Genomic DNA, 25,791 nt, shown 5'->3' with positions numbered 1-25,791 from the left:
TCTGAGGGTTGGGTGTATAAAGTGGGCAGACAAGTGTTCTAGGCAGCAGAAACAGTATGTGCAAAGGCCCTGTGTCTGAAAGGAGGTTGGCTATTTCAAGAAACTGAGGGAAAAAAACCAACTATGGTCAGATTTAGAGACTAGGAAAGGGATTTTAGGGAATAAAGTTGAAAGGGGCCACAGGGATATGGAATAGATGTGTTTGGTCAGTCAGTTCCTGTAATTCTGATATTGTTTGAGTAATATCTTAGAACTAATTAAACACATACTGCTCATGCTCAGGTAAAATGTGTTGTTCAATATCTCTCTCAATGGAGAGAATTTAAGACTCCCTGCTACCTGGTTTCTCTAAACTATGTACTATTTTATTTTTTAATAAATATTTGACAGCTAGAAAATTAATATGGGATGGCAGTAAGGAAGTGACAGCTTTTCTTGAGCTGTTAGGATTTTCTGGAACAGTCTTTGTTTTTAAAATATAACATTTTGTTAGAGATTTGGAATAAGTAATAATGAATATATTATAATGAATATATTATGTCCCATTCCCTTCAAGGGAACTCTTTGAATTGCTTAATTCAAAGTATCTCAGACTGTCTCCTCTTATCTTAGGACACTGCATTCCTTTTTAGAAGAATGTAAAAGTCCAGGGCTGCTCTGACCTCGATATAAAAATATTTCACATGATTTAGGTACATTGCCTATCTGTTAAAAATAATAAAGAAAAAAATCTGAAACATTAAAAGATGGCTTTATAATCCTACTGTATATGAAATATAAACTTTTAAAGAGCTGAAAATAAGCTTTACTTTGAGACATAGCAAATTTCTATGGGCCTTATTGCTTATTTTCTATTAATTGTATGTTAATATATATAATTGATAGATATAATAAGTAAATGAGTTTATTTTTCTGTTGAAGAGTTATATACTTTAAGTATTCCTATATACTTTAAGTGGAGACCTAGCCGTCAGTTATTAATCAAGGCCTGGCCATTTGGGGCCAGTTGTTCCAGAAGTTATTGTTTACCTTCCTGGACTGTCACTAGAGATAGCAATCTGGCTTCTTGCGAGTCTGACTTCTGTCAGGCTGGCCTCCTGGACTGGCTGTGGTAGGTGGCTGCAGGTTGTGGGTCAGAGTTCTGTTTTTATCTATGGCCTGGCCGTTGTCTGTTTGTCTCTCTATTGAGATGTATAAATATTAGCTCTACAATTTTGATAAATGGGTACACCCGTGTCGCACATACTCCTGACATGATATAGAACAAGGTGTAGATCATTTTTAATTGCTAAAAAAATTTGAAACTTACTAGATGTTCAGTGAGTTTGGGCTGAATGAAAGGAAGATGTGATGAGTGAATGAAGAAGTGAATGAGATTAAAATCCCAGATCATTGCAGCATGGGACGTTGTGAGGGGGACACGAAGGAAGTAGAACCATGCTGTGATCCTGATTTCTTGATGGAGGAAATAGTGCTGCTGATTAAATTTAGACTTGATAGAAGAATGTAAATTTAAATATTTGTATTAAAAACTTGAGTAACTACTAAAATAAAAAAAGAGGCGCCAGAGAGCTCCCTTGCCCTTTCCTCCCAGTGAGGACATGGCAAGAAGGTGCTAGCTGTGAACCAGGAAGGAGGGCTCCCCAGAATGCACCCATGCTGGCACCTTGACCTTGGACTTCCCACCCTCCGGAACTACGGGCAATAAATTTCTGTTTATAAGCTTACAAAATTAAAAAATAATAAAACTTATGTATGTTACATCATGGTGAGATCCTGGTATTTAATTATGGCATTTAAATTAATTTAAATGAAATATTAAGAATTAGTTATTTAATTGATAAGAATTACATATTAAATGTGTATTTAAATGTAGTTAATTGAAAAATTCAATTTTCTTAAAATAGAAACTTTGGCATAGAAGGTAACCATGCAGGGGCTGGCCCCGTGGCCAAGTGGTTAAGTTCGCGCACTCGCCTTTGGTGGCCCAGGGTTTCCCTGGTTTGGATCCTGGGGCAGACATGGCATTGCTCATCAGGCCATGCTGAGGTGGCATCTCACATGCCACAACTGGAAGGACCCACAACTGAAATATACAACTATGTACTGGGGGGCTTTGGGGAGAAGAAGCAGAAAAAAAGAGAAGGTAACCATGCCTCAGTGATCTTTTCCCTCCTCTTTCCTGCCTTCTTTCTTTCTTCTTATTATTTTTAATTTCCCTCACTTCATCCTGAGGATTCCTGCTCATATATTTATCTGTGCTCTGCTTTTTACCTGCTGAGTGATTATCCCTCTTCTAGAAGAAACAAGAGATAAGTGGAGGGAAGCTGTTGAGTAGCTACTTACTTACCAAGGGGTCCGATGCCCCCTTTCTGCTCTGTGGCGTTGCCAAATGACCAGGTGACAACTCCGAATTTGTTTCACGTATCCTTGGCTGAACCAGGTTGGAAAAGGACCTGGCTGTACCGGGCCATCCTGTTCCTAGGGTCCGCCGGGAGGAGGAGGCCTGGCTGTTCAGCCCCAGCCCGTTCTTTCCTAAGGCCTTCTGCAGAATCTCTTAGAATTTCCAGGGATCGTGGCAGAGGAATACGATGCGTGCTTTGGCGGCAGGGTGATACATATTGAATTGGCTTTCAAATTTGATCTCTTTATTTTGTTTGTTTATTTTTTCAGAAATGGCCTTTGTCTGATATTTTCAATATTTTGTCTCTTTTAGTCTCAAGGCTTTAGGGGCCTCAAGCGTTTTTCTGAAAAGTTAACCATTTCTTGTTGTCTCTAGGTATTGGAACATTGTTGTGTCTACTGCTTTAAAAATGGGTTGTTAATTTTTAATCTCTTGCGTACACTTACTTTTTATGGAGGGCAGTTCAGGGAAGTTGAGGTATAACGTGTATAAACCGCATGGATAAGGGTGGCAGCCAAAACAGAGGTCTGGGCCACGCATATTCCAGCATATCCCCGGCAGGGGCTCCTCTCTCTCTGTGTTAGATTGTCATTGCCAGAAGTGTCATGCTCCCAGAGCAGTTTTTGAAGCTCCACTCCAAAGGCCAAGGTTGCTCTAATTGTCAAGATTGCTGTGACATTGAAGGCTTCCTAAACACAGCCTGTTTGTACACTGTGGGCCGTCCTTGGGCTCTCTCTGTTTATGCTGGCGGGCTGTTGTAGACAGACCTTATCAGTGCGTGTCTCTCTTGCTAGTCGAGTGTCTGTGCACTGATGAAACAAAGAAAGTTCCTGTTCTCCTGTAGAGTCTGTGTAGGAGTTCTTCCTGCTGGCATACAATTTTAGATGTTCTTGTAGATCAATTGATAGGAATAATATTCTTCTCACTCTGTTTTTTACTTTATAAAGCAAGCTGGGAATTTGGGCCACTGAACTGGAAATGTTTAATATCCCTTTATTAAATAGCATGATTATTTGATCTTCAAATCTCTTTTTTACCTCTCAGTATGTAGAGGAAATAGGATACCAGTATTTTGCTTTAATGATTTTTAAGAACAACTCTGCTCTTTCATTTTTACATGCTCCCAAAAGTTTTTAACATAGTTTTAATCCATGGTAGTCATGTACCTTTTCTAATGACTTGATTTCTTAAATAGGAAGGTTTAGTGTAGTAATACTTTGGCAAGAGGCATAGTCAACTCTCCTAGAGAATTAAGACTCAATTATCTTTCCCTTTTCATATAATTTAAGGAGAAATAAATAGAAATAAAATGAGACTTTTTAATGAAGGTATCCCATTGGTGGTGAAGGAATTTTTCACAATTACTGAATAGATGTAAAAGATGACAGGGCTTTGCTGCTGTGGAATATCAACCAGAATATAATTTTTCATTCATAGATGAATGTGTATTTTGGACAAATGTCAGCATTAAATTGGACTTAAGAAAAACAAGTTTGAAATGGAGCTCCAACGAGAGTATTAAGTTTTTCTCTCAGCAGGTGTTATTTATTTTAAAAGAGAGTCCATGCACGTTTTCCAGAAATTTAAGTGGGCTTAACCCTTCTAAATTTAGGTATCTTGATTCTTGGCAACTTGTTTCTTTCAGATTTGCAGCGACATAGTCTGAAGAAAATATTGGCATTTCCTGATTGGTTAGATACGTTTCTCATTTTCCCCAACTTTTCCTCTTGTTTTCTTCTTGCTCTCTTTTTGAATTTGGCTTAAGCTCCAGAACATCTCCAGTTTTTCATTTTCTTAGCTCCTCAGAGATACGTAAAAAAGCGTGAAAAATGAGAGCCTGCTCGTGTGACCGCAGGTGAGGGGAGTTTTCTGTAAAACAGCCTGCGGTGGTCTGGAAGCACAGGGAGCTTTTCCAGCAGCCGCCAGGTCACCACCAGGTCCCCCCATTTCCTGGCGTGGAATCTGCAGCGGCCTGGAGGGAACCGAAACTGCAGCTCTTCATTGCTCCACAGGAGGGAGCAGCCCCAGGGTCAGATCCCCTGGGCCTCTCAGGAGTGGTTGCCTTCGTGTTGCTTTTGGCAGGAGCACCCAGCAGTGCGTGGTCTAGTTGGTGTTGACCACGGCAGCGTGGATACCTGGTGAACGGTGTCCCTGAGCATCCTTCCAGTGGTCGAGCACAGGCACAGTGCTGAAGGCACCCGCTTGAGAGTGATCGTTTACCTGGAGCCAAACACGGGAAACACTGAGATTCCAAACAGATTTTGGGATCTTACTGAACTGCATGTATTAACCAAAAAATAAATGAATTGAAGTGAAAACACAGACAATTGCATCTGATTTTGGCAGTCTATTTTCATAGGACTTTGTAGCTGCCTCCATGACTTCACAACTCAGCCCTGCCCATTAACAGCAATGTTGAATCAATCCTTATCTAGGATTACTTAGCAGAAAACTTGTATATCTGTTGCTCACTAAGAAGAATTTTAATTTCCTGAGCATTAAATTTTAATCATACACTTTGTGACAGAAAATATTTTTAAATTAACGTTTACAAATGTATATTGAGTACCTAATATGTGCACAGCCCTTGGATAGGCTTTGCAGGGGTACAAAGTTCATTCGTTCCAAAGATCTTTATTAAGCCATACACTGCGGTGGGCTGGGTCCCCGGGATACCATGTCAAATGGTGAAAAAGCAGAGATTTTCCTTAAAGGTGCTTACTAGCACAGTTGAGGAAGAAGACAACCTGCAAACAGAAAATTACAAAATAAGAGCATGTAAGAGGGGCACATGACAAAGCCGTGGGCAGTCAGGGAAGACTTTCTGGAGAAAGTGTCATGGAAACTGGGGCCAGGTGATAAGTAGGAAGTTGCCAAATAAAGCGTGTTAGTGGTGGTCAGAGCATCGATTCCAACTAGGGGATGCCTCGTGTGCAGCTGTGAAGGAGTGGATTACAAGTGTTCCTCATGTTCCACTAGGGTCACAGTGACCTGTTCCAGAGGCAGGTTTTCTTGCCTCTAACTCACCATTAAATATTGGAATTTCTCAGGGTTCAGTCCTAGATTCTCTTTTTCCTTTCTTCTTCCTTTTCTCCCTTGTCAGACGTATCCAAGTCCCTGTGTTTGTTTACTATATGTAAGCTTGGTGATTCTCAAGTGAACTCTGAACTTAGGACCTTTCATCCCTTTCGCTTACCATCATGCTTCCCCACAGTTTCCCTGTCTGCTGCTCCTGCCATCCCTGACTCCTCTCAATCCTTAGAACCTGCCAAGCTCCTTTCTGCCCCAGGGACTTTGCACAGCCTCTGTTTTCTTAGCCTGAAATGCTCTTACTGTCTCTTTGCCTAGCTGTTGCCTACTCCTCCTTCAGGTCTTGGCTTAAATAGCACTTTTTCGTGGATATCTTTTGGGCTTGCCTAACCCCCATTTTATGATTTAGTAACATCTGCATTTTTATGCCCTACTTTGTAATTACTCTTTTTTTAATACTGCTTTTCACACTAGACTTTAAGCTCTCTAAGGGCAACAACCATCTCTGTCTCTGACGGCCTTATATTAAAGCACTTAGCAAAGGACTTGCCCCTTGTATGGGGTCTTAATAAACACAATGAGCTGCTTGAGTTAGGACAACAAGGAGCCCCTGAAGAATTTTAGTAGCAGAGCAACCCGATTGGTTTGGCTGTTAGAAAGTTTCTTTTGCTAGCACTATGGAGAGTGAGATGGAAGAGGTCCATGGCTACAACAAGGGAGCTAAGTAGGTGGCTGTTACCACTAACAGCTTACTGCCTCATAGCACACATACGACAAAAACACCGAGAATTCAAGTGCTCATTGATCCAGGGGCTCAACGATATTCTCAGGACTCTTTCCATCTCTTGGTATGGCTTACTCCTTGTAGTCTCCATTTCCCACAGTCTTTCTCTTTGTGAACAGTACCTGCTTCACTCTACATCTGCCCAGGAGAAAAGAGGGCCCGCTTTTTTGTTATGTGAGCAGATATCCAGATTGGCTCTGACTGGCTCTGAGTAGGTCATGTGCCCTTCTCTGAGATAATCGCAGTTGCCAGGGGCATTCTGGGTGCTGATCGATAAATTTGGATAACATCTCTCTGGAACTGAGACAGTGGTATGCTGGTAAACTGGCTCTAAAAATAATTTCTTTTTTTTTCTGAGGAAGATTCACCCTGAGCTAACATCTGTGTCACTCCTCCTCTATTTTTTTTGTATGTGGGATGCCTCCACATTATGGCCAGTGAGCGGAGTAGGTTCTTGCCTTGGATCCAATCCTGTGAACCCAGGCTACCTAAGCAGAGTGTGCAGAACTATTAGCCATGGGGTTGGGCCCTAAAAACAATTTTGTTTTTAAAAAGGCCTTATTTGTAGCATTTGCAAATTTCTTTGGTGTATGTACTCCCACCATGGCTAATTTCAAGATGCTTGGCTTGCAAATTCCTGAATATTTAACGACCAGCTCTTATAAGCCAATTCCAGCAGCTCCAACACACTATCACTGAGCTGCAGATGGAGCTGCCAGAATCACAAAAACTGTTGGTGAGGGAGGGAGTGGTGCTCTGCAAGGCAACCAGAATACTGTTAGCAGAAGAGGGGTAGGGGGCTGGGAGCCAGTCCAACAAGTAAGTTTGTACTTTACCATGTAGCATATACTTAGGTGTCATGATTTTATTTAATTAAGAATTTTTTAAAATTCTTATATCATTTCCTTGAATCACATTTTTAAGCACCATATAATATTCCATTCTGTGAAAGTATGGTAGTTTACTATTCTTTTATTGCCGAGTATTAGGTCTGTAATATTAGAATTATACATAGTGCTTTGCTGTATGTGTCTAGGCCTGAAGCCATTTTCTACATTTAGGACAGATTTATTGAGATAGTTTGCCTAACTGAAATTACTGAGTCAAAGGAATGGACCTTCTAATGTTTTGATAAATACTTTCTAATAGGTATACAAAATAGTTTTACCAATTTATATCACTCCTGTCATTGTAAGAGAGCAACTGTTTCGTTGCACTGTCATGAAGTATGATTTAAAAAACTTATTGAGAGGGCAGAATTGATACATTGTTTTAATTTGCATTTGTTTGAATTACTAACAACGTTGAAATGTTTCTATTTTTGTAACAGGTGTATTATGTTGCATTTTCTTACCATTTCTTACTTTTGTGTTGATCTTAGTCCACTGTTGTCATAGGTATTTACCTTCTTATAATTAATATACAACATACCATAATTAATAGTGGAAATTCTAGCATATAGCACAGCTTGGCAAATGTTGAAGGGAGTGTTGTATGAAACTCCCCCTAGTTCTATATAATTTAGGGTAACATTAGCTACTGTAATAGATAAATACAAATTCACAGTGAGTTAGCACCATAAAAGTTTATTTCTTGCTCATGTCAAAGTTCCATATGGACCTTCCTAATTGGGCACCTTCCCTGTGGTCATTCAGGGACAAAGCCTCCTTCTGTCCCACAGCTTTACCCTCCTGTGGGTCCTCCTAGTCACTTCCATGCAGTGGGAGGGTGGTGTAAGAGAACGGGGGACAACATGTGGGAGATTTTCATGGGTTGGGCCTGAAAGTCTAACACCGCATGTGCTCACATTCCATTGACTAAAACTCAATCCCATGGACACAACTTAATTGCAAAAGAGAAAAGGAAAGGTATTTGGTGAACTTCTAGCCAGTTTTTGCCAAAATTTCTATTACCTGAAATAGAGAAGTCTTTTCACAAAGTCTGATTCTGTTTACTGCTTTTACTACTTGTATATATCTGGGAATAAATCACCTGTGTTACCTGGATTATTTAAAGGACTTAAATATGGAATGGAAAATTTAAAATATTGATAAGTGATACATAGATTCTTACTATACCAGAGAGGTGGGGAAATGGCACTGAATGGTGATTGAATGGCCTCTCGTTTAGACGCTGAAGAGGAGAGAGTTTAAGTTGTTGGACAAAGTGATTTTGACTTGTTACAGTCAAGTCTTGGATAGGCAACGTTCACTCAATGTATAAGAAAATTAGATGAACAAGAAACTGTATAAGGGGTTTGTAACCAGCTTAACCAATAACTTTGATGACTTATTAGAATGATATCTTTAATAGAATGTTTTAGCTTCTTTTCTTATTTTTACCTATACAGGTAATTAAAGTATACAGTGAAGATGAAACCAGCAGGGCTTTAGAGGTACCCAGTGACATAACTGCCCGAGATGTTTGCCAGCTGTTAATCCTGAAGAATCATTACATTGATGACCACAGCTGGACCCTATTTGAACATCTGCCTCACATAGGTCTAGGTAAGGATAAAGAATTATAGTCACATCCTTGCTTTTCTGTTCCTTATAGTTTTGATTGTATGGCAAAGATTTTCTTCAGGTGTACAAAAATAGAAGAGATTTATGAATAGTCCTTTTCTTTACTATTTTTATTTTTGGTGTTGGTGGTTGAGAGGCAAAGAACGTAGCACAAAATGGAAATAAGGACAGAAATATTACACATGTACCATCCCTCTTTGTTTAAATGATGTATGGGAATTTGGGAGCTAAAACATAGAATCCAAATTGATGGAAAGGTAAAATTCATGATAATCCTTAGTAGCCCAATGAACATTTTTTGAGAAGTTAATGAAATAAGCTGTTAGCTGTTTTTTGAATGGATTGTAGTGCAGACGTGGAGAGTATCCACAGTGGTGAATCTCTTTATGGGAGTGTACACCCGAGAGTTTTCTTGAAGAAATACAGTCATGCATTGCTTCATGACAGGGGTACATTCTGAGAAATGTGTCGTTAGGCAATTTCATTGTTTGTGCAAACGTCATAGAGTGTCCTTACACAAACCTAGAGGGTCTAGCCTACTACACAGTTAGGCTCTATGGTACTAATCTTGTGGGACCACCATCACATATTTGGTCTGTCATCGACCAAAATGTTGTTATGTGGCACATGACTTTAGGTAACTCCTTCCCATTTTTAAATTACAAACATAAAGAGTAACCTTTCAAAAAAACTTTTAAATTGGAAATGCATCTCTGTATTGTGAACTGTAGAGGGCCTTTTTGCCAAATGTTTTAATAAGTTTATAAAGAGTTTTCTGTCTTCTGCTAGAGTGAGACAGGATTTGGCAACAAATTTATCTCCCCTTTTCTTATTTTTACAGATATTAGTGTTCAAAACATGTTCCTGTAGTAAGTGGATGAGAAAGGAAGGTGTTTTTTGTGGCAATGCCATTCGATTCTTTGAATTCTGTATTAGCTTCTTGTGGGCGCTGTGACAAATTACTTCACACTCGGTGGCTTAAAACAACTTATTCTCTCACAGTTCTGGAGGCCAGAAGTCTGAAATCAGTATCACTGGGTTGAAATCAAGGTTTCACCAGGAATGTGCTGCCTCTGCAGGCTCTACGAGAGAATCCATTCCTTGCCTCTTCCAGCTTCTGGTGGCTTCTAGCATTCCTTGGCTAATGGCTGCATCTCTCTAATCTCTGCCTATGTGGTCTCATGGCGTTCTCCCCTTCTGTCTGTGTCAAGTCTCCTTCTGCCTCTCTCCTAGAATAGTAGCCTTGAGGGCACACCCAGATAAGCCAGGATATTATCCTCATTTTAGGATCCTCAACCATATCTGCCAAGTCTTTTTTTTTTTGCCGTATAAGGTAACATTCACAGGTTCCAGGGGTTAAGGTGTAGATATCATTTGGGGGGCTATTATTTTGCCTACCACAAACTCCTTTGCATTATATGTTAAAAAAAACTTTTGGGGACTGCCCCGTGGCCCAGTGGTTAAGTGCGTGCGCTCTGCTGCGGCAGCCCAGGGTTTTGCCGGTTCAGATCCTGGGCGTGGACATGGTACTGCTCATCAGGCCACACTGAGGCAGCGTCCCACATGCCACAACTAGAGGGACCCAGAACTAAGATATACAACTATGTACAGGGGGGATTTGGGGAGATAAAGCAGGAAAAAAAAAAATGGTTGGCAACATTTGTTAGCTCAGGTGCCAATCTTTAAAAAAAAAAAAACTTTTAGTGATACATCATCAAAATTACTTTAAATACTTTATCAGTGATAGCTTAATTAGTTCTCTCACTTTGTTTAAAGAATTGAGAATTTTATACCTAGTCATAAGAGTCATTCGCCTTCTTGCATAGCCAACTACAAGATATAAAATTTTCTCTTTGATGCATAGAGAGTTTACCCCCCAGAGCAATATACCAAAGTAAGGTTCAGTTCAGATGAGAGATCTGTCTTTGTCTTATGAAATGAAATAAAGATGACGTTGGCAGAAAAGGTATGTTCTTAGGAAGATTTGTTTTTAAAAGATTATGGAAAGTGGTTCATGTAAAACTCCCTAAATCCCCTGGACCCTTCAGAAAATGTTTGTGTATTTCCAATTTGAAGACTACCATCCTAGGATATGTCAGAACCTCAGAGGACAGAGTGAAGCCTGTGGAAAAGAAGCTTGTGTAGTTTGATAGTGTCCACAGCGATTCTGAACCCCAGCCTACGTCCCCCTCCCCCCAGCAGATAGTTGACGAGCTACAATTGCCAGCTGATCTTGACAGCTGAGCATATACCTGCCAAAAACCCTGAATTCTGAAGGTATGTTGTACTGGCCAGTGCAGCTTGCTGTCTCACCTTCCTGGAGCAGAAAAACTTCGACATACGTCTTCTTCATTGCCATTTGTGACTAATTTAACTTGTATTCATGATCATTAATCTCCTAAAAGTATGATGTTAACTCTCAAGAGATAGCTCCATGTTCCAAATGATTTCGTTTACTTATGCTTGTAGGAGTATAGCTGTTAATTAATATATAATTACAGTATTTTATACTCAGATTTTTATTTTTGAGACTTTAAAAGTTTTATTTTTTTTGTTATAGGCACTATTGTTTATTCCTAACAAATAGCTTGAAGTTCAGTGATAAAGAATATACCCTGTAAATCAAGCAGCAGTGTTCTCTGAGATCCTGCAAGTTATACTAAGGAATAAAATGCACAAGTCTTTTAATATAGAGGCTTAAAATGGAACATTGAGAATTAATTTGAGCAACACACTAAATTTAAACTTTTAGCCATGAAATAGAAATAGAAGAATATTTCTCCATTACTATATTTTCTAGAAACTGCTGAAATAAAATCAAAGATGTGGGAATATTGTCTGTTGGCTTTATCAACCATGCAGTGAACCAAAACTTCTGAGAAAGAAATTTAGTTTCAGAGCTTTCTTGTGTTTTTTTTCTTTTTGTTTTCACTCAGATTGTACCTTTAAGTAGCAGAAAAATTACAGATGTTAATGCTACCCAAAATCTAATGTGTGTTAGATTAATCAGCTTCCATTTTTTTTCCTTTTTCCAAATTTTTATTTATATGCTTCTTTATTTCTATAAGGATAGACAGAAACAAAACGTTAGATGATGATAGCTAATGACTATCCGGATGAGCTCTTGAGGAACAGTTTTCTTTATCTTTTTTTTTCTTCCATTTCTTTATCTAACAATATAACAAGAGAGTAACTACTGTTGAGGTGCTGTGCTCTTCCTCAGCATCAAATATAAAACTGATGTTTTTGAATTTTGTTTGTGTGTGTAGCTTATAAATACTCTTGCAATATCTATTCAATCTAATAGTGGTACTAAGTAACATTTTTTCCATTTGCATATTACAATGAATGAGAAGAACTAGATTGGGGTTTTTTCCCCCCTTAAATGTGATATGCAGTTGCAGATGCCCTCTGTCAGCAGAATGGACCGCGGACACCTTCAGCAGCATGTCGTCTGCTAGTGCTATTGATATAAAGAGCTGAGGGACAAACTATTTGCCAAAACTTTGGTGACCAGCTAGTGAGCTCTGTATATTGTTCAGGAGATGTTCTTGACCTTTCTTTGATCAAAATGATGAGTTATCAGTGAACAGAATTCTAAAAGGGAGGAGGTGGTATCTATTATTTTAAAAAATATTTTTAATACCAAAATAATTCATCTCAGTGTAAATAACTGAGAAATGAAGATGTCAAGCAAACAATATTACCCATAATTTCACAATACTGAGATAACTTTTATTAGTTTCTCTATTTTAACATAATGTCTAATTCTACTACGTCTTCATTTTTGTAGACTGCCATCCCTTTTTATATGTGTGCCCTTAAAAATACATCCTGAATATGTTAATTTCTTTCTTTGCACTTTACAGATTCCATAAAAATTGGGAACTCTCCCTTCCTTTCCTTGTTGCCTTCCTCAGACAGTTTAGCAAATATTTGGTGACTATTCTGTAGCAAGTCTGTTTTGTGTGTAGATCCTGGTGGTAGAGGATGAGCATAGTAGACAAAAACACTGCCCTTGTGAGTGTGCCTTCTCGTGGGAAGAGAAAGGTGAGAGACACGTGACTAAAATTTGTAATCCCTTAGGTGATGAGAAACTCCGGGGAGAAAAGGCAGGCAGGGACGAGGGATGCTGGCGGGGGTGGGAGATGCACATTCAATAGAAAGATCGGGGAAGGCATCCCTGACAGCATGATGTTTGTGCAGAGACTTGAAGCAGACAGGAGAAGGCTTTGCAGTTACGTGGAAGAAGATTGTTCTGGACAGAGGGAATAGCAAGTGGAAAGGCCCCATCGTGGCAATGTGCTTGTGTTCAGGAAGCAGCCAAGAGGCCAGCATTTCTGGAGCGGAGTCAGTAAGGGGGGAAGCAGAGGGAGAGGACTTTCTAGAGTTACCGCAGAGCCAGCTCACGTAGGGTCTTGGAGGCTGGAGGGGCTTGACTTTTACACTGAGTGAGAGAAAAAGTAACTGGAGGTGTTTGAGTTGGAGAGCAATATGATCTGATTTAGTTTTAAAAATCTACTGCTCAGGGGGCCGGCCTGGTGGCGTAGTGGTTCAGTTCTCACACTCTTCTTCAGCAGCCTGGGGTTCACACGTTCGGATCCCAGGCACGGACCTATACACCGCTTGTTGAGCCGTGCTGTGACGGCATCCCACATACAAAAAATGGAGGAGGATTGGCACAGGTGGACAATCTTCCTCAAGCAAAAAAAGAGGAAGGTTGGCAACAGATGTTAGCTCAGGGCTAATCTTCCTCACCAAAAAGAAAAAATTACTGCTAAGAAGGCCAGAATTCAAGTTTTGACCTTTTGGAGGCTCAGCAACTTTGTTTTGCCTTTGCATCAAATTACCTGTGGCTTCCTGGATTGATCCTTGCTCAGCTGTCGCTTCTGCTAGTTGTGCCTGCCCCATTGTGCCATTTTCATGTTACAGTCTGCACATTTAGAGGGTTTTGTGTTTGTGAGATCTGAAGCCTTATAGGGAGAACATTTTGATTTAGGGGATAAATGAGAGAGAGTTGAGGGTTTTCTGCACTTTAGTTCATGTTAATCACCAAAATAAGCTTAGGAAAGTTTTAGAGACATTCTTTTAGAAACATTCTATCTATTGTTAGTTAATAGATGTGCTATTCCTGTTGCTTCTGATCCATTAAAGCACACCACAAATTCCTAAAGTCAGAAGGAGGAGCACTTGACATTCAAAATGTGGTAGGTTTATGGAATCTAAAGTCTGTTTTCAGAGTGACATTTTCTGTGGCAAAGGAAACTTCTATCTGATTAGTATTTTTGATATTGCATATGTGTGATAGCTACTATTAATGTGTGTCTTATATGTGCAAGGCACAGAAAGGTTTTACATTAACCTGATAGATGCACTCATTACTTAGTCTCATAGCAACCCTACAGAGTATGTTTTTTAAATCTCCATTTTACATACAAGAATACAAAGACTCAGTGATGAAATACTTTGCCCAGAATCAAACATTGCACAAATATAGGTGCCGGAAAATTCTAAAGACTGTGTATTTTCCACTGAAGCGAGTGGATTTCTCCACACCCCACTAGGTGAGACAAGTGTTCTTGAGATTCTGTGGTTGGTTTGTCTCTGTCTCACTCTCCATTTCTATGCCTCATGCATGCTATAAGCACACATTTAAATTTTGAAGCTTAGAGAACATTTTCAGATCAATCTTCCTTCCCAAGGTGGTATTGAAATTACTGGGATCAAACTGATCCAACCCAGTTCACTTTATAGCAGGGGCAGCTGTTTATTTTGGCTGAGCAAGAGGATCACGTTGAAAACGACTTGTTCTTGAATTTGTACACAACGTGAATGGTAATATGACATTTGGAACTTTGAATACCATATCAATATTTCATATCCTCTGCCCATAATTATTAATGTACACTGCTGGGAGTTTTAATAGGCAGAGTTAATTATCAAAGGCAGCTAGACATCCTGATTTTGTCATGAACCTCTGATTTGCCTGATTTTGGATCGTGTTATGATGAGGTTCTAGTTGTACATGTAGTTTTATAGATATTTAATTTAAAATATCCATCTATCAACAGATATTTCCCCTTCTCTCATGATATAACATCCCAAGTCTTGTAACTGGTGTGTCTTACTTTACAGCCACTGGATGTCACTGTAGTTCCCCAGATGGAGTCCTCTGCTGTTATAATCATTGTTAAGAACTTGAGTTTTCAGTCCTCTGGAACTTAATGGAATCTGTGTTTGTCTTGCTCCCATTTTGATTCCTAATTGAAGCCATGATATGAAGCAGTGGCAATTAACACAATACCTCAAGCGCATACCTATAAACTCCTCAGGAGGAGGAATTAATTGTATTTTAGTGTCATTGCTAGGGACAGCTGAGATTTCCATTGTGAATATCATTGTGGAGTGGCTTTAATAAGCAAAATGAATGACTGGGGGCTTTTAATGAAACTGTTTTTATGTGTGCAGCTGTACCCACTGGTCTAAGCTAGAATGCACAGTGGTGGTGAAGAAACCCTTCACGGCCGCCTGCTTTGAAGCTGCTCCTTCACTCTTTTTCTTTTTCACAAAAGAGGCACAAGTGTTTTTCCTGTTGTCTGTGCTGACACGTAGTTGTACCTTCTGTGCTGTTTGGAACCTACCAGCGGTCAGAGTTGTGACCACCGTCATCACCAGCAGAAATACTTGCGAAGCCTTCAGGACACGTGGCACTGGGCTCTCATCTGTACTTACACTCACACAGCCCTGACCTGAGCTTTGAGGAGACATGGTGTCCTGGTGGCACACTGAGGCTGGAGACGGAGGCTATGAAACCAGCAGAGTGCTCATGACTAAATCTGCCTCCTGGTCCAGCTGATTTTTCCTTGTCTCTATTCTCGTAGCCTGAGTCTGACCTCATCATCTCTCTCCTCTGGTATTACATTAGCCTTGCTACTGGTTCTCTTGCCTCTGGTCATAGCAAGGTTATCCATCTGAATGCAGACCTGATTCTCCTTGCATGAGGGCCCAAGGTCTTCTGCAGGTCTTATAGCACCTGTGACCTGACCACCCCTTGTATTTCCAGCCTCATATCTCGCCCCTCCCTCCTCTTAGCTTATACAGTCGAGAACTGCCTGGAGTTGCCTGCATACCCTACAGTTTCTACTCCTTGGTTTCCTTGCTCGTGCTGTTAAGATTCTCAGGAAGTCCTTTCTTGCCCATCTTAACCTGCCTAGCTGCTGTGCATCTTCCAAGGCTTTCTTGAAATTGTAGTTAAAAATGGCAGTACGGTATAACCACTAGCCATTTTCTAAAAATACCTATGAAAGTAAAGTAAGATGAAAACTCTCATCTGTCCAAACTGACTGACAGCTAACCTAGTGCCACATTCTGGGGAGAGGAGAGAGAGAAAAGCAGTTGGAGGCTCCCACGCTCAGCCTCGTGAAGCAGAGTCCCCCTTTCCCTCGGAGAGCAGGTAGGGAGACACATCTGCTTCTCCCGTAGCCCCTGGGCCCAGACCTCTGCTGCTCAGAGCTGTTCCTTGAGACACTCAGGGTACTTGCTGGCACCACCCCTTCTTGAACATCCTTTAGGAAATTACAAATCCCAAAAATAACAGAGTGGTGCAGGAAGTACTAGGACCGATATTGATGAGTTGTGTCCTGCGAGGTGATGCTCCTCACAGGTACACGCTATAGGTGGGTGGGAAACCAGCAAATTTGAACAAGAAGTAGATAGAAGGCTGATCAAGCAGGATTATTTACAATATCAATTAATTAGAAAAGTAAAGCCTCATGGTATAAAATAATAGGGGACTGTTGTAAGTTAGAGTGCATCCACAGGATCGAAGGTTATTGGCTTTTGATCATGTTTTTGGAGTTCTTTTTTTTGACGACTGATGTGGGCAAATGTAATATTGTAATGATTGAATATAAGTATATATTTTTCACAAAATTTAGGAAACGTATATGTGTATGTGTGTATATATATGTTTATATATATATGCTTTTATACATATATATGCACAGTATTTCCCAAATTTTGTCAAAAATATATACAAATGCACTCATATAGGCCCAGGGAAAAAGACAAGAAGGGAATATACTTGATTGATAGGTGTAAAAATGAATTGTGTTTGTCAGCTGTCTGTGTTTTTCAAATTTCTGTAATAGAAATATAGTATTTTAGTAATCAGAAAAAAAAAATTTTTAACTTTCTCAAAGATTTTTAAGGACTTAGCTCAGACATCTTCCTGAAGCCCCAGGTTGGACCAAGTACCCATCTTCTGTGCTGTTGTAACATTTTCTGCAACTGTCTTAATAGTAATAAAAATTAGACAGTAATTCTGTGAAAGCTGAGACCCTGATTATGTATACATCTTTGTAACCAGCGGGCCTACGACAAATAAATGGTTTTTGAACTAAGGTGTACTAAACTGTAAGGTATTTATATCAGACAGTTCAAAGGATGGCTTGCAAAGTACCTAGAAGGAAAAGACTTGGAAAAGAAGCCAAAGAAATTGCATGCCATGCCCAAATAGAAATTTACTCTGAGTCCTTAAAGGGTACTTTGGGTAACTTAGAGTTTATGGACGCTGTTTTAAAGTTCTTCAGGTAATTACCAGTCGGTTTGAAATAGTATATATGCAAATACTTTGTGGAAAAATAAGGCTTTCTATGAATACAAGTTGTGATCGTTGAGTCTGAGTTAACATGAGGACTGTTTCGATTTGTTGAAGAATGATCCACAAGGCCTTCACAGCCTTCAAGCTGAAGCGTCAAGATTTTCCTGTTAGAACGTTGAGGGAGCTGAATCTGGCCGTGGCAATTTTCTGGGGGATTTTGCCAGTATTAAGTAGTTTTCTTAGGTTAAGGAACCTTTTAGAAATTGAGCCCTGTTTTATTCTTTGCTTCTCCAGTTTTTGCTTTGCTTGGTCAGAGGCTGTTCATTTCTATCTGAAAATAAGATTGACAAAATGTATGTAGTTTCTACCCAGCACAGAGAAGTACAAGGACCAGTTGTCTCCTGGAGTTTCCTGTAACAAAGGTATACAAAGAATTGTTTTCTGGGCGAATTAGAGGTAAAAGCCACTTTTGTTTCTTCTCTTATCAAGTGATGAGAAGAGTAGGGACTCAGGTTTCTATTTGAGCCCACGCTGTACTTTCAGTGGATTCAGTGAAGAAATCCAGGCAGAAGGTCACAGGTGAACACTTTCCGTTCTGGGGGAAGATTGAGGTTTTTTAAAAGACTTTGAAGATAAATCAACAGTTTCAGAAGAAACTTCTTTCTTCTCTCTCTTTTTTTAAGAAAATGTTTCTGAAAACTAAATAGAAAATAGAATTATATGTAGTTATCATTATTTGGTAATCTCTCATTCTGTTACCATCAGGCTTCACTTGTCTATCAGAAACAAAAATAAAATTGAAAAAATATGAAGCTTTTGTTTTTGTTTTTAAAAAGCTTATTTTACTCTTTTGGAGGCTTTCTTCCTTTTTTTCCTCCCTTTTGGTTGCTGTTTTGAAGCGATTTAAGAGGGCTTCTCTCCTGTTTTCCTACCTACACAAGAGTGGTATTTGATCATTGTAATTCACTTTCCAATGCCTGAAAAATACTTCAGATAGTTTTTTTAAATAGACTTATATTTGTGAAGTTTTAATAATATATTTTAATATAGTATTTTAGATGGGTTTATGAAGTTTTAAAAATAAAGTCTTTAAAAGAATCTTGATGAATTTATGTGAATGATACCGGGGTCGTTTCTCAAATGATAGCTCAAAATGTATCTGAGTTCGTTCTGGGCAATAGCTCCTAATACCCTGGTTTTTTTGGACATTGTGGCAAAGAGTCTGTAGTTATGGAATTGATTTACTTCTTTTTGATATTTAAAAAAGATATTCTAAATTACTAGCAGGATTACTTAGATGGTTAAAATCTGCTTGGTTTTAGAATGGGGTAAAGAAGAGTCAGGAGAAAAGTGGAAACCATCCCGATGAGTATTTGTTTTGTTCTTCCTGCTCTTAGTTCTGGATGAGGGTGTCTTATGTCCAGGCCTAGGCAAGACAAGGCTGGTCTTCAGCACCTTTTCACCTCCCCTTCAAGCATTTTTCATTTCCTGTCAAAGTAATCCATCTAGGTATCTTGTATTTTCATGTTGAACTTTCTCCCTGTTAAAGTCTGTAGTTAGTTAGATTTCTGCCTTTTTTAAAGAAACGTGAACTTTCTGTAAGATGTAATTAATTGATAATCAATTATGCCTCTTAGGGCTATTTGGATTATTGTAACATTAATCTTTTAACATTATGAGACTTGGTTGGGGGATGGAATTTGGCAGTGTATCCAAATTGGGATGGGGATGTATGAATTTAAACAGATTCTTTAATGTAATACAATTTTAAAAAGCTGGAAATAAGAAAATTTTATTTTTGTTACCAGATGAGTATATGAGGTAAAAACCTGCAGCTTCATTTGATCCTCTAGACTTTGTTTATTTGCCCTCTTATATGTTATCTGAATGTTCGATAGAATAGTGCCAGAGTCTTCTTTGAAGGAAGGGAAAGTATGACTTTTGCTTTCTCACATGTTCTTGTTTTTTGCTAGCTTTATTTGAAGCAATTTTTCTTCTTAAGATTACCAGAATACTTTCCTGATGTTAGTAATTGCATTATTTAAACATTTGGTATTATAGTTCCGTGAAATGTTCTGCCAATATCATATCCCTTATTTTTCCTTTCTAGATTGGTGTGCTGGGCTTCATTTGCGTGTGGTCCACGAGACCCTGACTAGCCCGCCACTTGTTTGGTGACCACCTCTGTTACACCAGTTCTTTTGTTACCCATTGGTCATAGCTATTCACATGCAGCTTGGTTCTTCTGCACTTTTATTTTCTTTTTGGATGCGGTCCAAATTCAAATGATTTATTTGAGATTAAGATTGATATAATTTGAAATATTGTCCATTATTTTCTTTCCCCTTGCACTAAAATCGTGGGTTTTTTCACTTAGCACGTGTTTATTGAACGCATTTCAAAATAAATGATTTTCAGGCAATTGAAACATGAAAACCTCAGGAATGTGAAAGAGAGATTTTAGCTGACACAGAAAGAATGAACAGGATATAAATAGACGCAGCAGAGGAGAAGGGGATGCTCCTGCGGTGGGAACTGGAGCGAAGGCAGAGGCTATACCGTACAGAGGAAAGAGTGACATGGGGCCAGACCTGTGGCCGCCATTCAAATCCTCAGATGTTTGCCTTTCTGAACTTCAGGTTCATTTTCTGTAAAATGGAAATACGACTTGCTCATTAGATTTTGATATTAGTTTCCTAAGACTATTGTAACATATTACCATAAACCTGGAGACTTAAAACAATGGAAATGTAATCTTTAACAGCTCTGGAGGTGAAAAGTCCAAAATTAATTTCACTGGGCTGAAATCAAGGTGTTGGCAGGGCCACGCTCTTTCTGGGGGCTTTACAGGGAATCCATTCCTTGCCTCTTCTGGCTTCTGGTGGCTGCCAGCATTCTTTGGCTTGTGGATGCATCACTTTAGTCCTTGCCTCTGTGGTCATGTTGCCCTTTTCTCTTATGTCTGTGTCAAATCTTCTGTCTGTCTCTTATAAGGATACTTGTGATTGGATTTGGGACCCACCTGGATAATCCAGGATAATATCCTCATCTCAGTATCTTTAAGTTAATGACATCTGCAGAGGCTTTACCATATAAGGTAACATTTACACGTTCCAGAGATTAGGGCCTGATCTCTTTGGGGCCATTAGCCTACTGAAGATATTACTCAAATTAAATACAGTAATGAAAAAGATCTCAGATTGAGACTTGCAGAAATATAATTTTCTTTATTTCTATAACTTGAATTAATTTTTTACTCTCGGTCTCCTGCCTTCTTAATGGCAGACACTTTAATCTTCTATTGTTTGCTTTACAGATTGTTCTCAGTCTTCTTGGGGGTAAATAATAAGTTCAGGTTCTATAAATGAGTTACACCGGGTTTAGAATATTCTCACCTGAAGTTTCAGACCTACATTAACTCCGCCAACAGTCTGGTGGGGCATTTAAGTCCCAGGAGGGGTATTTGTCTGACTCTTGTCCAACTTGTAATGTTCTGGAAAGCCTTGCTCCTCTCAAGCTTATTGACTGTAACATAAAGTCCCTTAAGTTCATGGTCTTCTCTTAGCCCTTCCATCTTCCTTCTGGACTTGATACTACTGCAGTTCTCTTTCCCCTCACCTAGGATGCTGTGAACTCCTCTGCCTCAAGGGTGCACTCTTCCATTGCTTCTCCACCATGCCAGATGCAGGATTTCTGTATGAGCCTACAGATCTCCCAAGGCTACACTCTGGTTTGAGCCACACACCACCGTTAAACATATCTGGCATTTTATCACTATCAACTCCTCACTCTGCAAGAGTTCTGGTTCTCGGAGGGGACAGGAGACAGGGTCACTTGGGGCCTACATCATCCACTTATTGTCTACCTCCCTCTCAGTCTCCATTCCGCCCTTTCCTCCACTAACGCCTTAACTCCAGCTCCTTTCCCAGAGGACAGAGGCTGGATCCCTGTGTGAGGCAATGGAGACATGATTCTCTCCAAGAAATTCTATTTGTCAATGACTGATAAGTCTACTTTGAAACTCAAAATGCGTCTCTGTCATTTTTTCCCCGCTCTATACAGTGTATCTTGAGGGCAGAACATACGTTGTTTCCTTATGGTTGAGAGAGGTAATGGGTACAAAGAAATACAGGTTGGTAAAACAAACAAGCAAACATCTTTTTCACTGCCTTGAAATTTTCTCCCACTGTAGTTGCAAAGAATATAGATATAGTGCTTCACATACTGTGTGTTTAGTAATGTGAACCTGTGTTTCATAAGTTTGAAAACACCAGCTGGGTTTGGGTGAGAAGTCAACAAAAGTAAGGATAGAAAGAGTTGCAGCTTCCTGCTCGGTATCTCAGTGGCCACTGGATCTCCCCACAACCTGCTTCTCTTACATCTCGAGCTCATTAGTCGTAAAATAGTCCTTCTAAGAGCTTAGACGAAGAAGTTTAGTGTCTTTCTTAATTACCCTGTCTCTCTCATTCCATATCCAATTTGTCAGCAAATCCTGTGGGCTCTACCTTCAGAATAGATCCAGATTCTGCCTACCTCTTGCACGTCCGCTGCTACTATTCTAATCTCAAGCCATATCCCTTGTTAATTGCAATATTCTACTAAATGGTCTTCCTGCTTCTACCCTTAAGCCTTTTAAAATCAGTTCTCTACCCAGCAGCCAGTGTGATCCAATGAAAACATAAATCCATTTATGTTACTTCTCTGTTCAAAATGACTTCTCTAACTTAGAGGAAAAGCCAGATCCTCACTATGAATGGCAGGGCTCTATCCAATCCCCCCAGCTCATCACCACTACTTTTCTAACCTCTTCTAGTTCTTTCCCTGTTGCTCACTCAGCTTCAGCCACATTAACCTCCTTGCGGTACTTCAAACATCCCAGCCTTGCTCTTGCCTCAAGGGCTTTGTTCTTGTTCTTCCTCTAGATATCTTCTTGGCTCATGCCCTCTTCTCCTTTGGGTCTTTGTTCAAACATTACCTTCTCAGCGAGGCTTTCCCTCACAAGCTGTTGAAAATGAATTCCTTTCCCCTGTGCCCTCCTCTCTCCCTCTTCCCTGCTCTGTTTTTCTCTGTAGTGTTTATTGCCGCCTTTGAAGATTTACATTTTATTTATTCTTCATGTCTTCCCATTAGAATCAGTGATTTTTGACTGTCTTGTTCACTATAAAATTCCAAGCGCCAAGATGAAAGTCTGACACGTGTAGGCCTTCGATAAATATTTGTTGAATGAATGAGTGAATGAATATTATAGCTGCCAGACCACGTGGGTTTATAACAAGTAGGAAGTAGACAAGCTTTTTGAGCAGGGGTCACATCGACACAAATATTTTATGAGGTTTGCTGTGATATTAGTGTCCCGATTGGATTGGAAGAACTAGAATTCTGGAGATAAGTTAAGAGAAGGTGAGGGCCTAAAATGGAATGGCGATAGTGGGAATGGGTTGGGGGTTGTTGGTTGTGTGAGAGACGCTTGGAGGAAGAATCCCTGATGTCTGGGGATGCCAAGAGTGGAGGATATTGAAGTGCATATAGAGAAGGTGTAACGGAGATGGGAGAATTTAGGAAAAAGCAGTTTGAGAGGGAAAGAGGAAGATGACTTTGTTTTGTCTTTGTTTTCTATTTTTATTTTGGTAAAATGTACATAATATAAAATTTACCATTTTATCCCTTTTTAAGGGTAAACTTCACTGGCATTATGTACATTCATATTGTTGTGCAGCTATCACCACCGTCCATCTCTAGGACATTTTTGTCTTTCCTTAGTGAAACGCTGAAACCATTAAATGATAGCTCCTCATTCCTCCTTCCCAGTCCCTGTCACCATTCTACTTTCTGGCTCTGTGAATTTGTCTATTCTAGGTACCTCATGTAAATGGAATCATACAGTATCTGTTCTTTTGTGTCTGTCTTATTTTACTTTAAGGTCTTTAAGGGTCAGCCATGTTGTAGCATGTGTAATATTCCATTATATATATATATATATAATATATATATAGTATATATATAATATATCCATATAATATTCCATTTTATGTCTATACAACATTTTGTTTATCCATTCCTTTGTTGGCGGACAGTAGGATGTTTCCACCTTTTGGCTGTTGTGAATGATACTGTGGACGTTGGTGTACAAATATCTGTTCCAGTCCCTGCTCTCACTTCTTTTGGTTGTATACTTGAAAGTGGAATTGCTGGAATTGTTTAATATTTTGAAGAGCCACCATACTGACTTTGGTTTTAGACATTCTGTGTTTGAGGTGGTGGAAAGTCTGGCAGTTAGGCCTGGTATATGAGTTAAAACAACCGTAGCCTGAGATTTTGCTTCAAGGAACTTGACAGACGTGATGGCTGAAGAGGGGAGAGTGAATTAGTTTAGAGAAAGGGAAGGAAAAGCGTTGAGCCAAGGACTGCCTCTTAGGAGGGAGAAGGAGCTACAGGGGCTTGTCGATGAGACAGAAAAAGAGCAATGGGAGTTAGGAACAGGACCCAGAGTGTTGATAAACACTTAGCTCAAACTCATCCGTATTCATTGAACACTCTTACAAGAACTTCCTTTCAGATGAATAAGCTTCTATTTAAGTATGACATTACTTTCAAGGGTTCGGGTGTTGTAGGTCACAGATCACTCCCGAGTGTTGAATTTCTGAAACACAGGTACTTTTTAAAAAGGTCTTAGAGGCACCTAAAAAAGCAGATTTCTATATTCCTTATTTGGCTGTTCTCCATTCCCTGTTTTGCGTTAGTAATTTCACAGTTACTTTTCTTTAACCTTTTATTAAAGTATGACATACCTCAAGAAAAGTAAACAAACCGTATATGGACAACTCAGTGAATTCTCAGATATATATCTGAGGATCCAACAACACCCAGATCAAGAAAAAGAATATTACCCCCACCCAGTGATTCTCCTCCTGCCCCTGCCCATTCACCCTCTCTCCCCATGATCTTGATTTCTAACACCACAAATTTGTTTTACCTGTGTCGAGCCTTATATAAGTGGAATCATGTAATTTGTACTCTTTGTGTCTGACTTCTTTCATTTAATATTATGTTTATGAAATTTATGCATACAGTTATATGTTATAGTATATATTTCATTGTGTGATTTTACACAATTTATTCATTTTCATGTTGATAAGCATTTGGGTAGTTTCTAGTTTGGGGCTATTATGAATAGTATTGCTATGAATATCATAGTTTCTTAGTAAAATAGGAATTTTGAGTGTTATATTTACCTCTTTAAAGTTGTCATTGCTTATTTCATTTAAGTGCCTTTTCTCGTAAGAGCCTTCTCACCCTACCTACCTATCTTCCTTCTATCTTCATTCCTTTTTATTTTTTTGTGGTGAAGAAGATTGGCCCTGAGCTAACTTCTGTGCCAGTCTTTCTCTATTTTGTATGTGGGATGCCACCACAGCATGGTTTGATGAGCAGTGTGTAGGTCTGCACCCAGGATCTAAGCCAGTGAACCCCAGGCCACCAAAGTGGAGCGCCCGAACTTAACCACTGTGCCACTAGGTCAGCCCCCCATCTTCATTCTTAATAAAAAATATATTTGCCTGAACACTAGTTTTGAAGTGTAAGTGCCACAAGAAGTTAGGTTTCTTAAAAGATTCTGTGTACTTGCATTAAAATTTTCCTTTTAAAGCATTTGTTTTAATTTTTCTTAGCTTTCCATATTATGTGTCTTAAATGCATATTGAACCTGTCAAAATTTTTTGTCTCTTAATGAGGTGAATTGTTCAGCCTTGAGGCACATATTTTAATTTTGGCAACATGATGAATTAGAGAAAAAAAGAATAGCTCCATATTCTTAATGTAGATTTGTTATCCAACTTATAATTTACATAGCAATAAAAGGAGATTGAGAATTAGCAAAGAGTGCATTGTGCTATTTTATGTCATTTGCCTCTTCAGGTTGCAGTCTGTTTTGGCATAAAAATCAACATTATTAATTCAAAATTGGTGAGAACTTTATCCATCTGGCTATTTCAGAATTGAGTTGAAATTTGCTATGTTTAATAAAGATAGATGCATAATATATTTTATATAGTTTATGAATATTTATATCCTTATATATTTGTTTACCTACCTGTCTGTCTGTCTATCTACCTACCTACCTATCTTGTCTATTTGTTGACGTGTTCACTGAAACATTCTTTACAGAAAGAACAATAGAAGACCATGAGCTGGTGATTGAAGTGCTGTCTAACTGGGGAATGGAAGAAGAAAATAAGCTATACTTTAGAAAAAATTATGCCAAATATGAATTCTTTAAAAATCCAATGGTAAGTAAAATCCCCATTGATAGTTATGAAAAATAAATTAATTAGTTAAATTTTATTTTATTTTATGTGAAGAAAAGAGTCCCTATAAGTAAAATACACTTCCCTATTTGGTGAATTGTAGGTAAGAATTCTGGTCCTTTAAAATTATAGTCACATTTTTT

The 25,791-nt window shown here is 39.1% G+C and overlaps 1 protein-coding gene across 3 annotated transcripts in view; it reads left to right on the top strand.

Annotated features, from left to right (window-relative positions):
• Nucleotides 1-25,791, top strand: part of GRB14 (growth factor receptor bound protein 14) — a 121,148-nt gene that overhangs the window by 70,392 nt on the left and 24,965 nt on the right. For all 3 annotated transcript variants that reach the window (XM_023623038.2, XM_023623040.2, XM_001493621.6), the window contains 2 exons: nt 8,569-8,725; nt 25,509-25,630. In XM_023623038.2, coding sequence (XP_023478806.1) covers nt 8,569-8,725; nt 25,509-25,630 — 279 coding nt within the window. The remainder of the gene's footprint in view (nt 1-8,568; nt 8,726-25,508; nt 25,631-25,791) is intronic.

This window comes from Equus caballus, chromosome 18, assembly GCF_041296265.1.
Source record: "Equus caballus isolate H_3958 breed thoroughbred chromosome 18, TB-T2T, whole genome shotgun sequence".
Taxonomy (NCBI): domain Eukaryota; kingdom Metazoa; phylum Chordata; class Mammalia; order Perissodactyla; family Equidae; genus Equus; species Equus caballus.
This window is presented reverse-complemented; position numbering and strand designations above follow the sequence as displayed.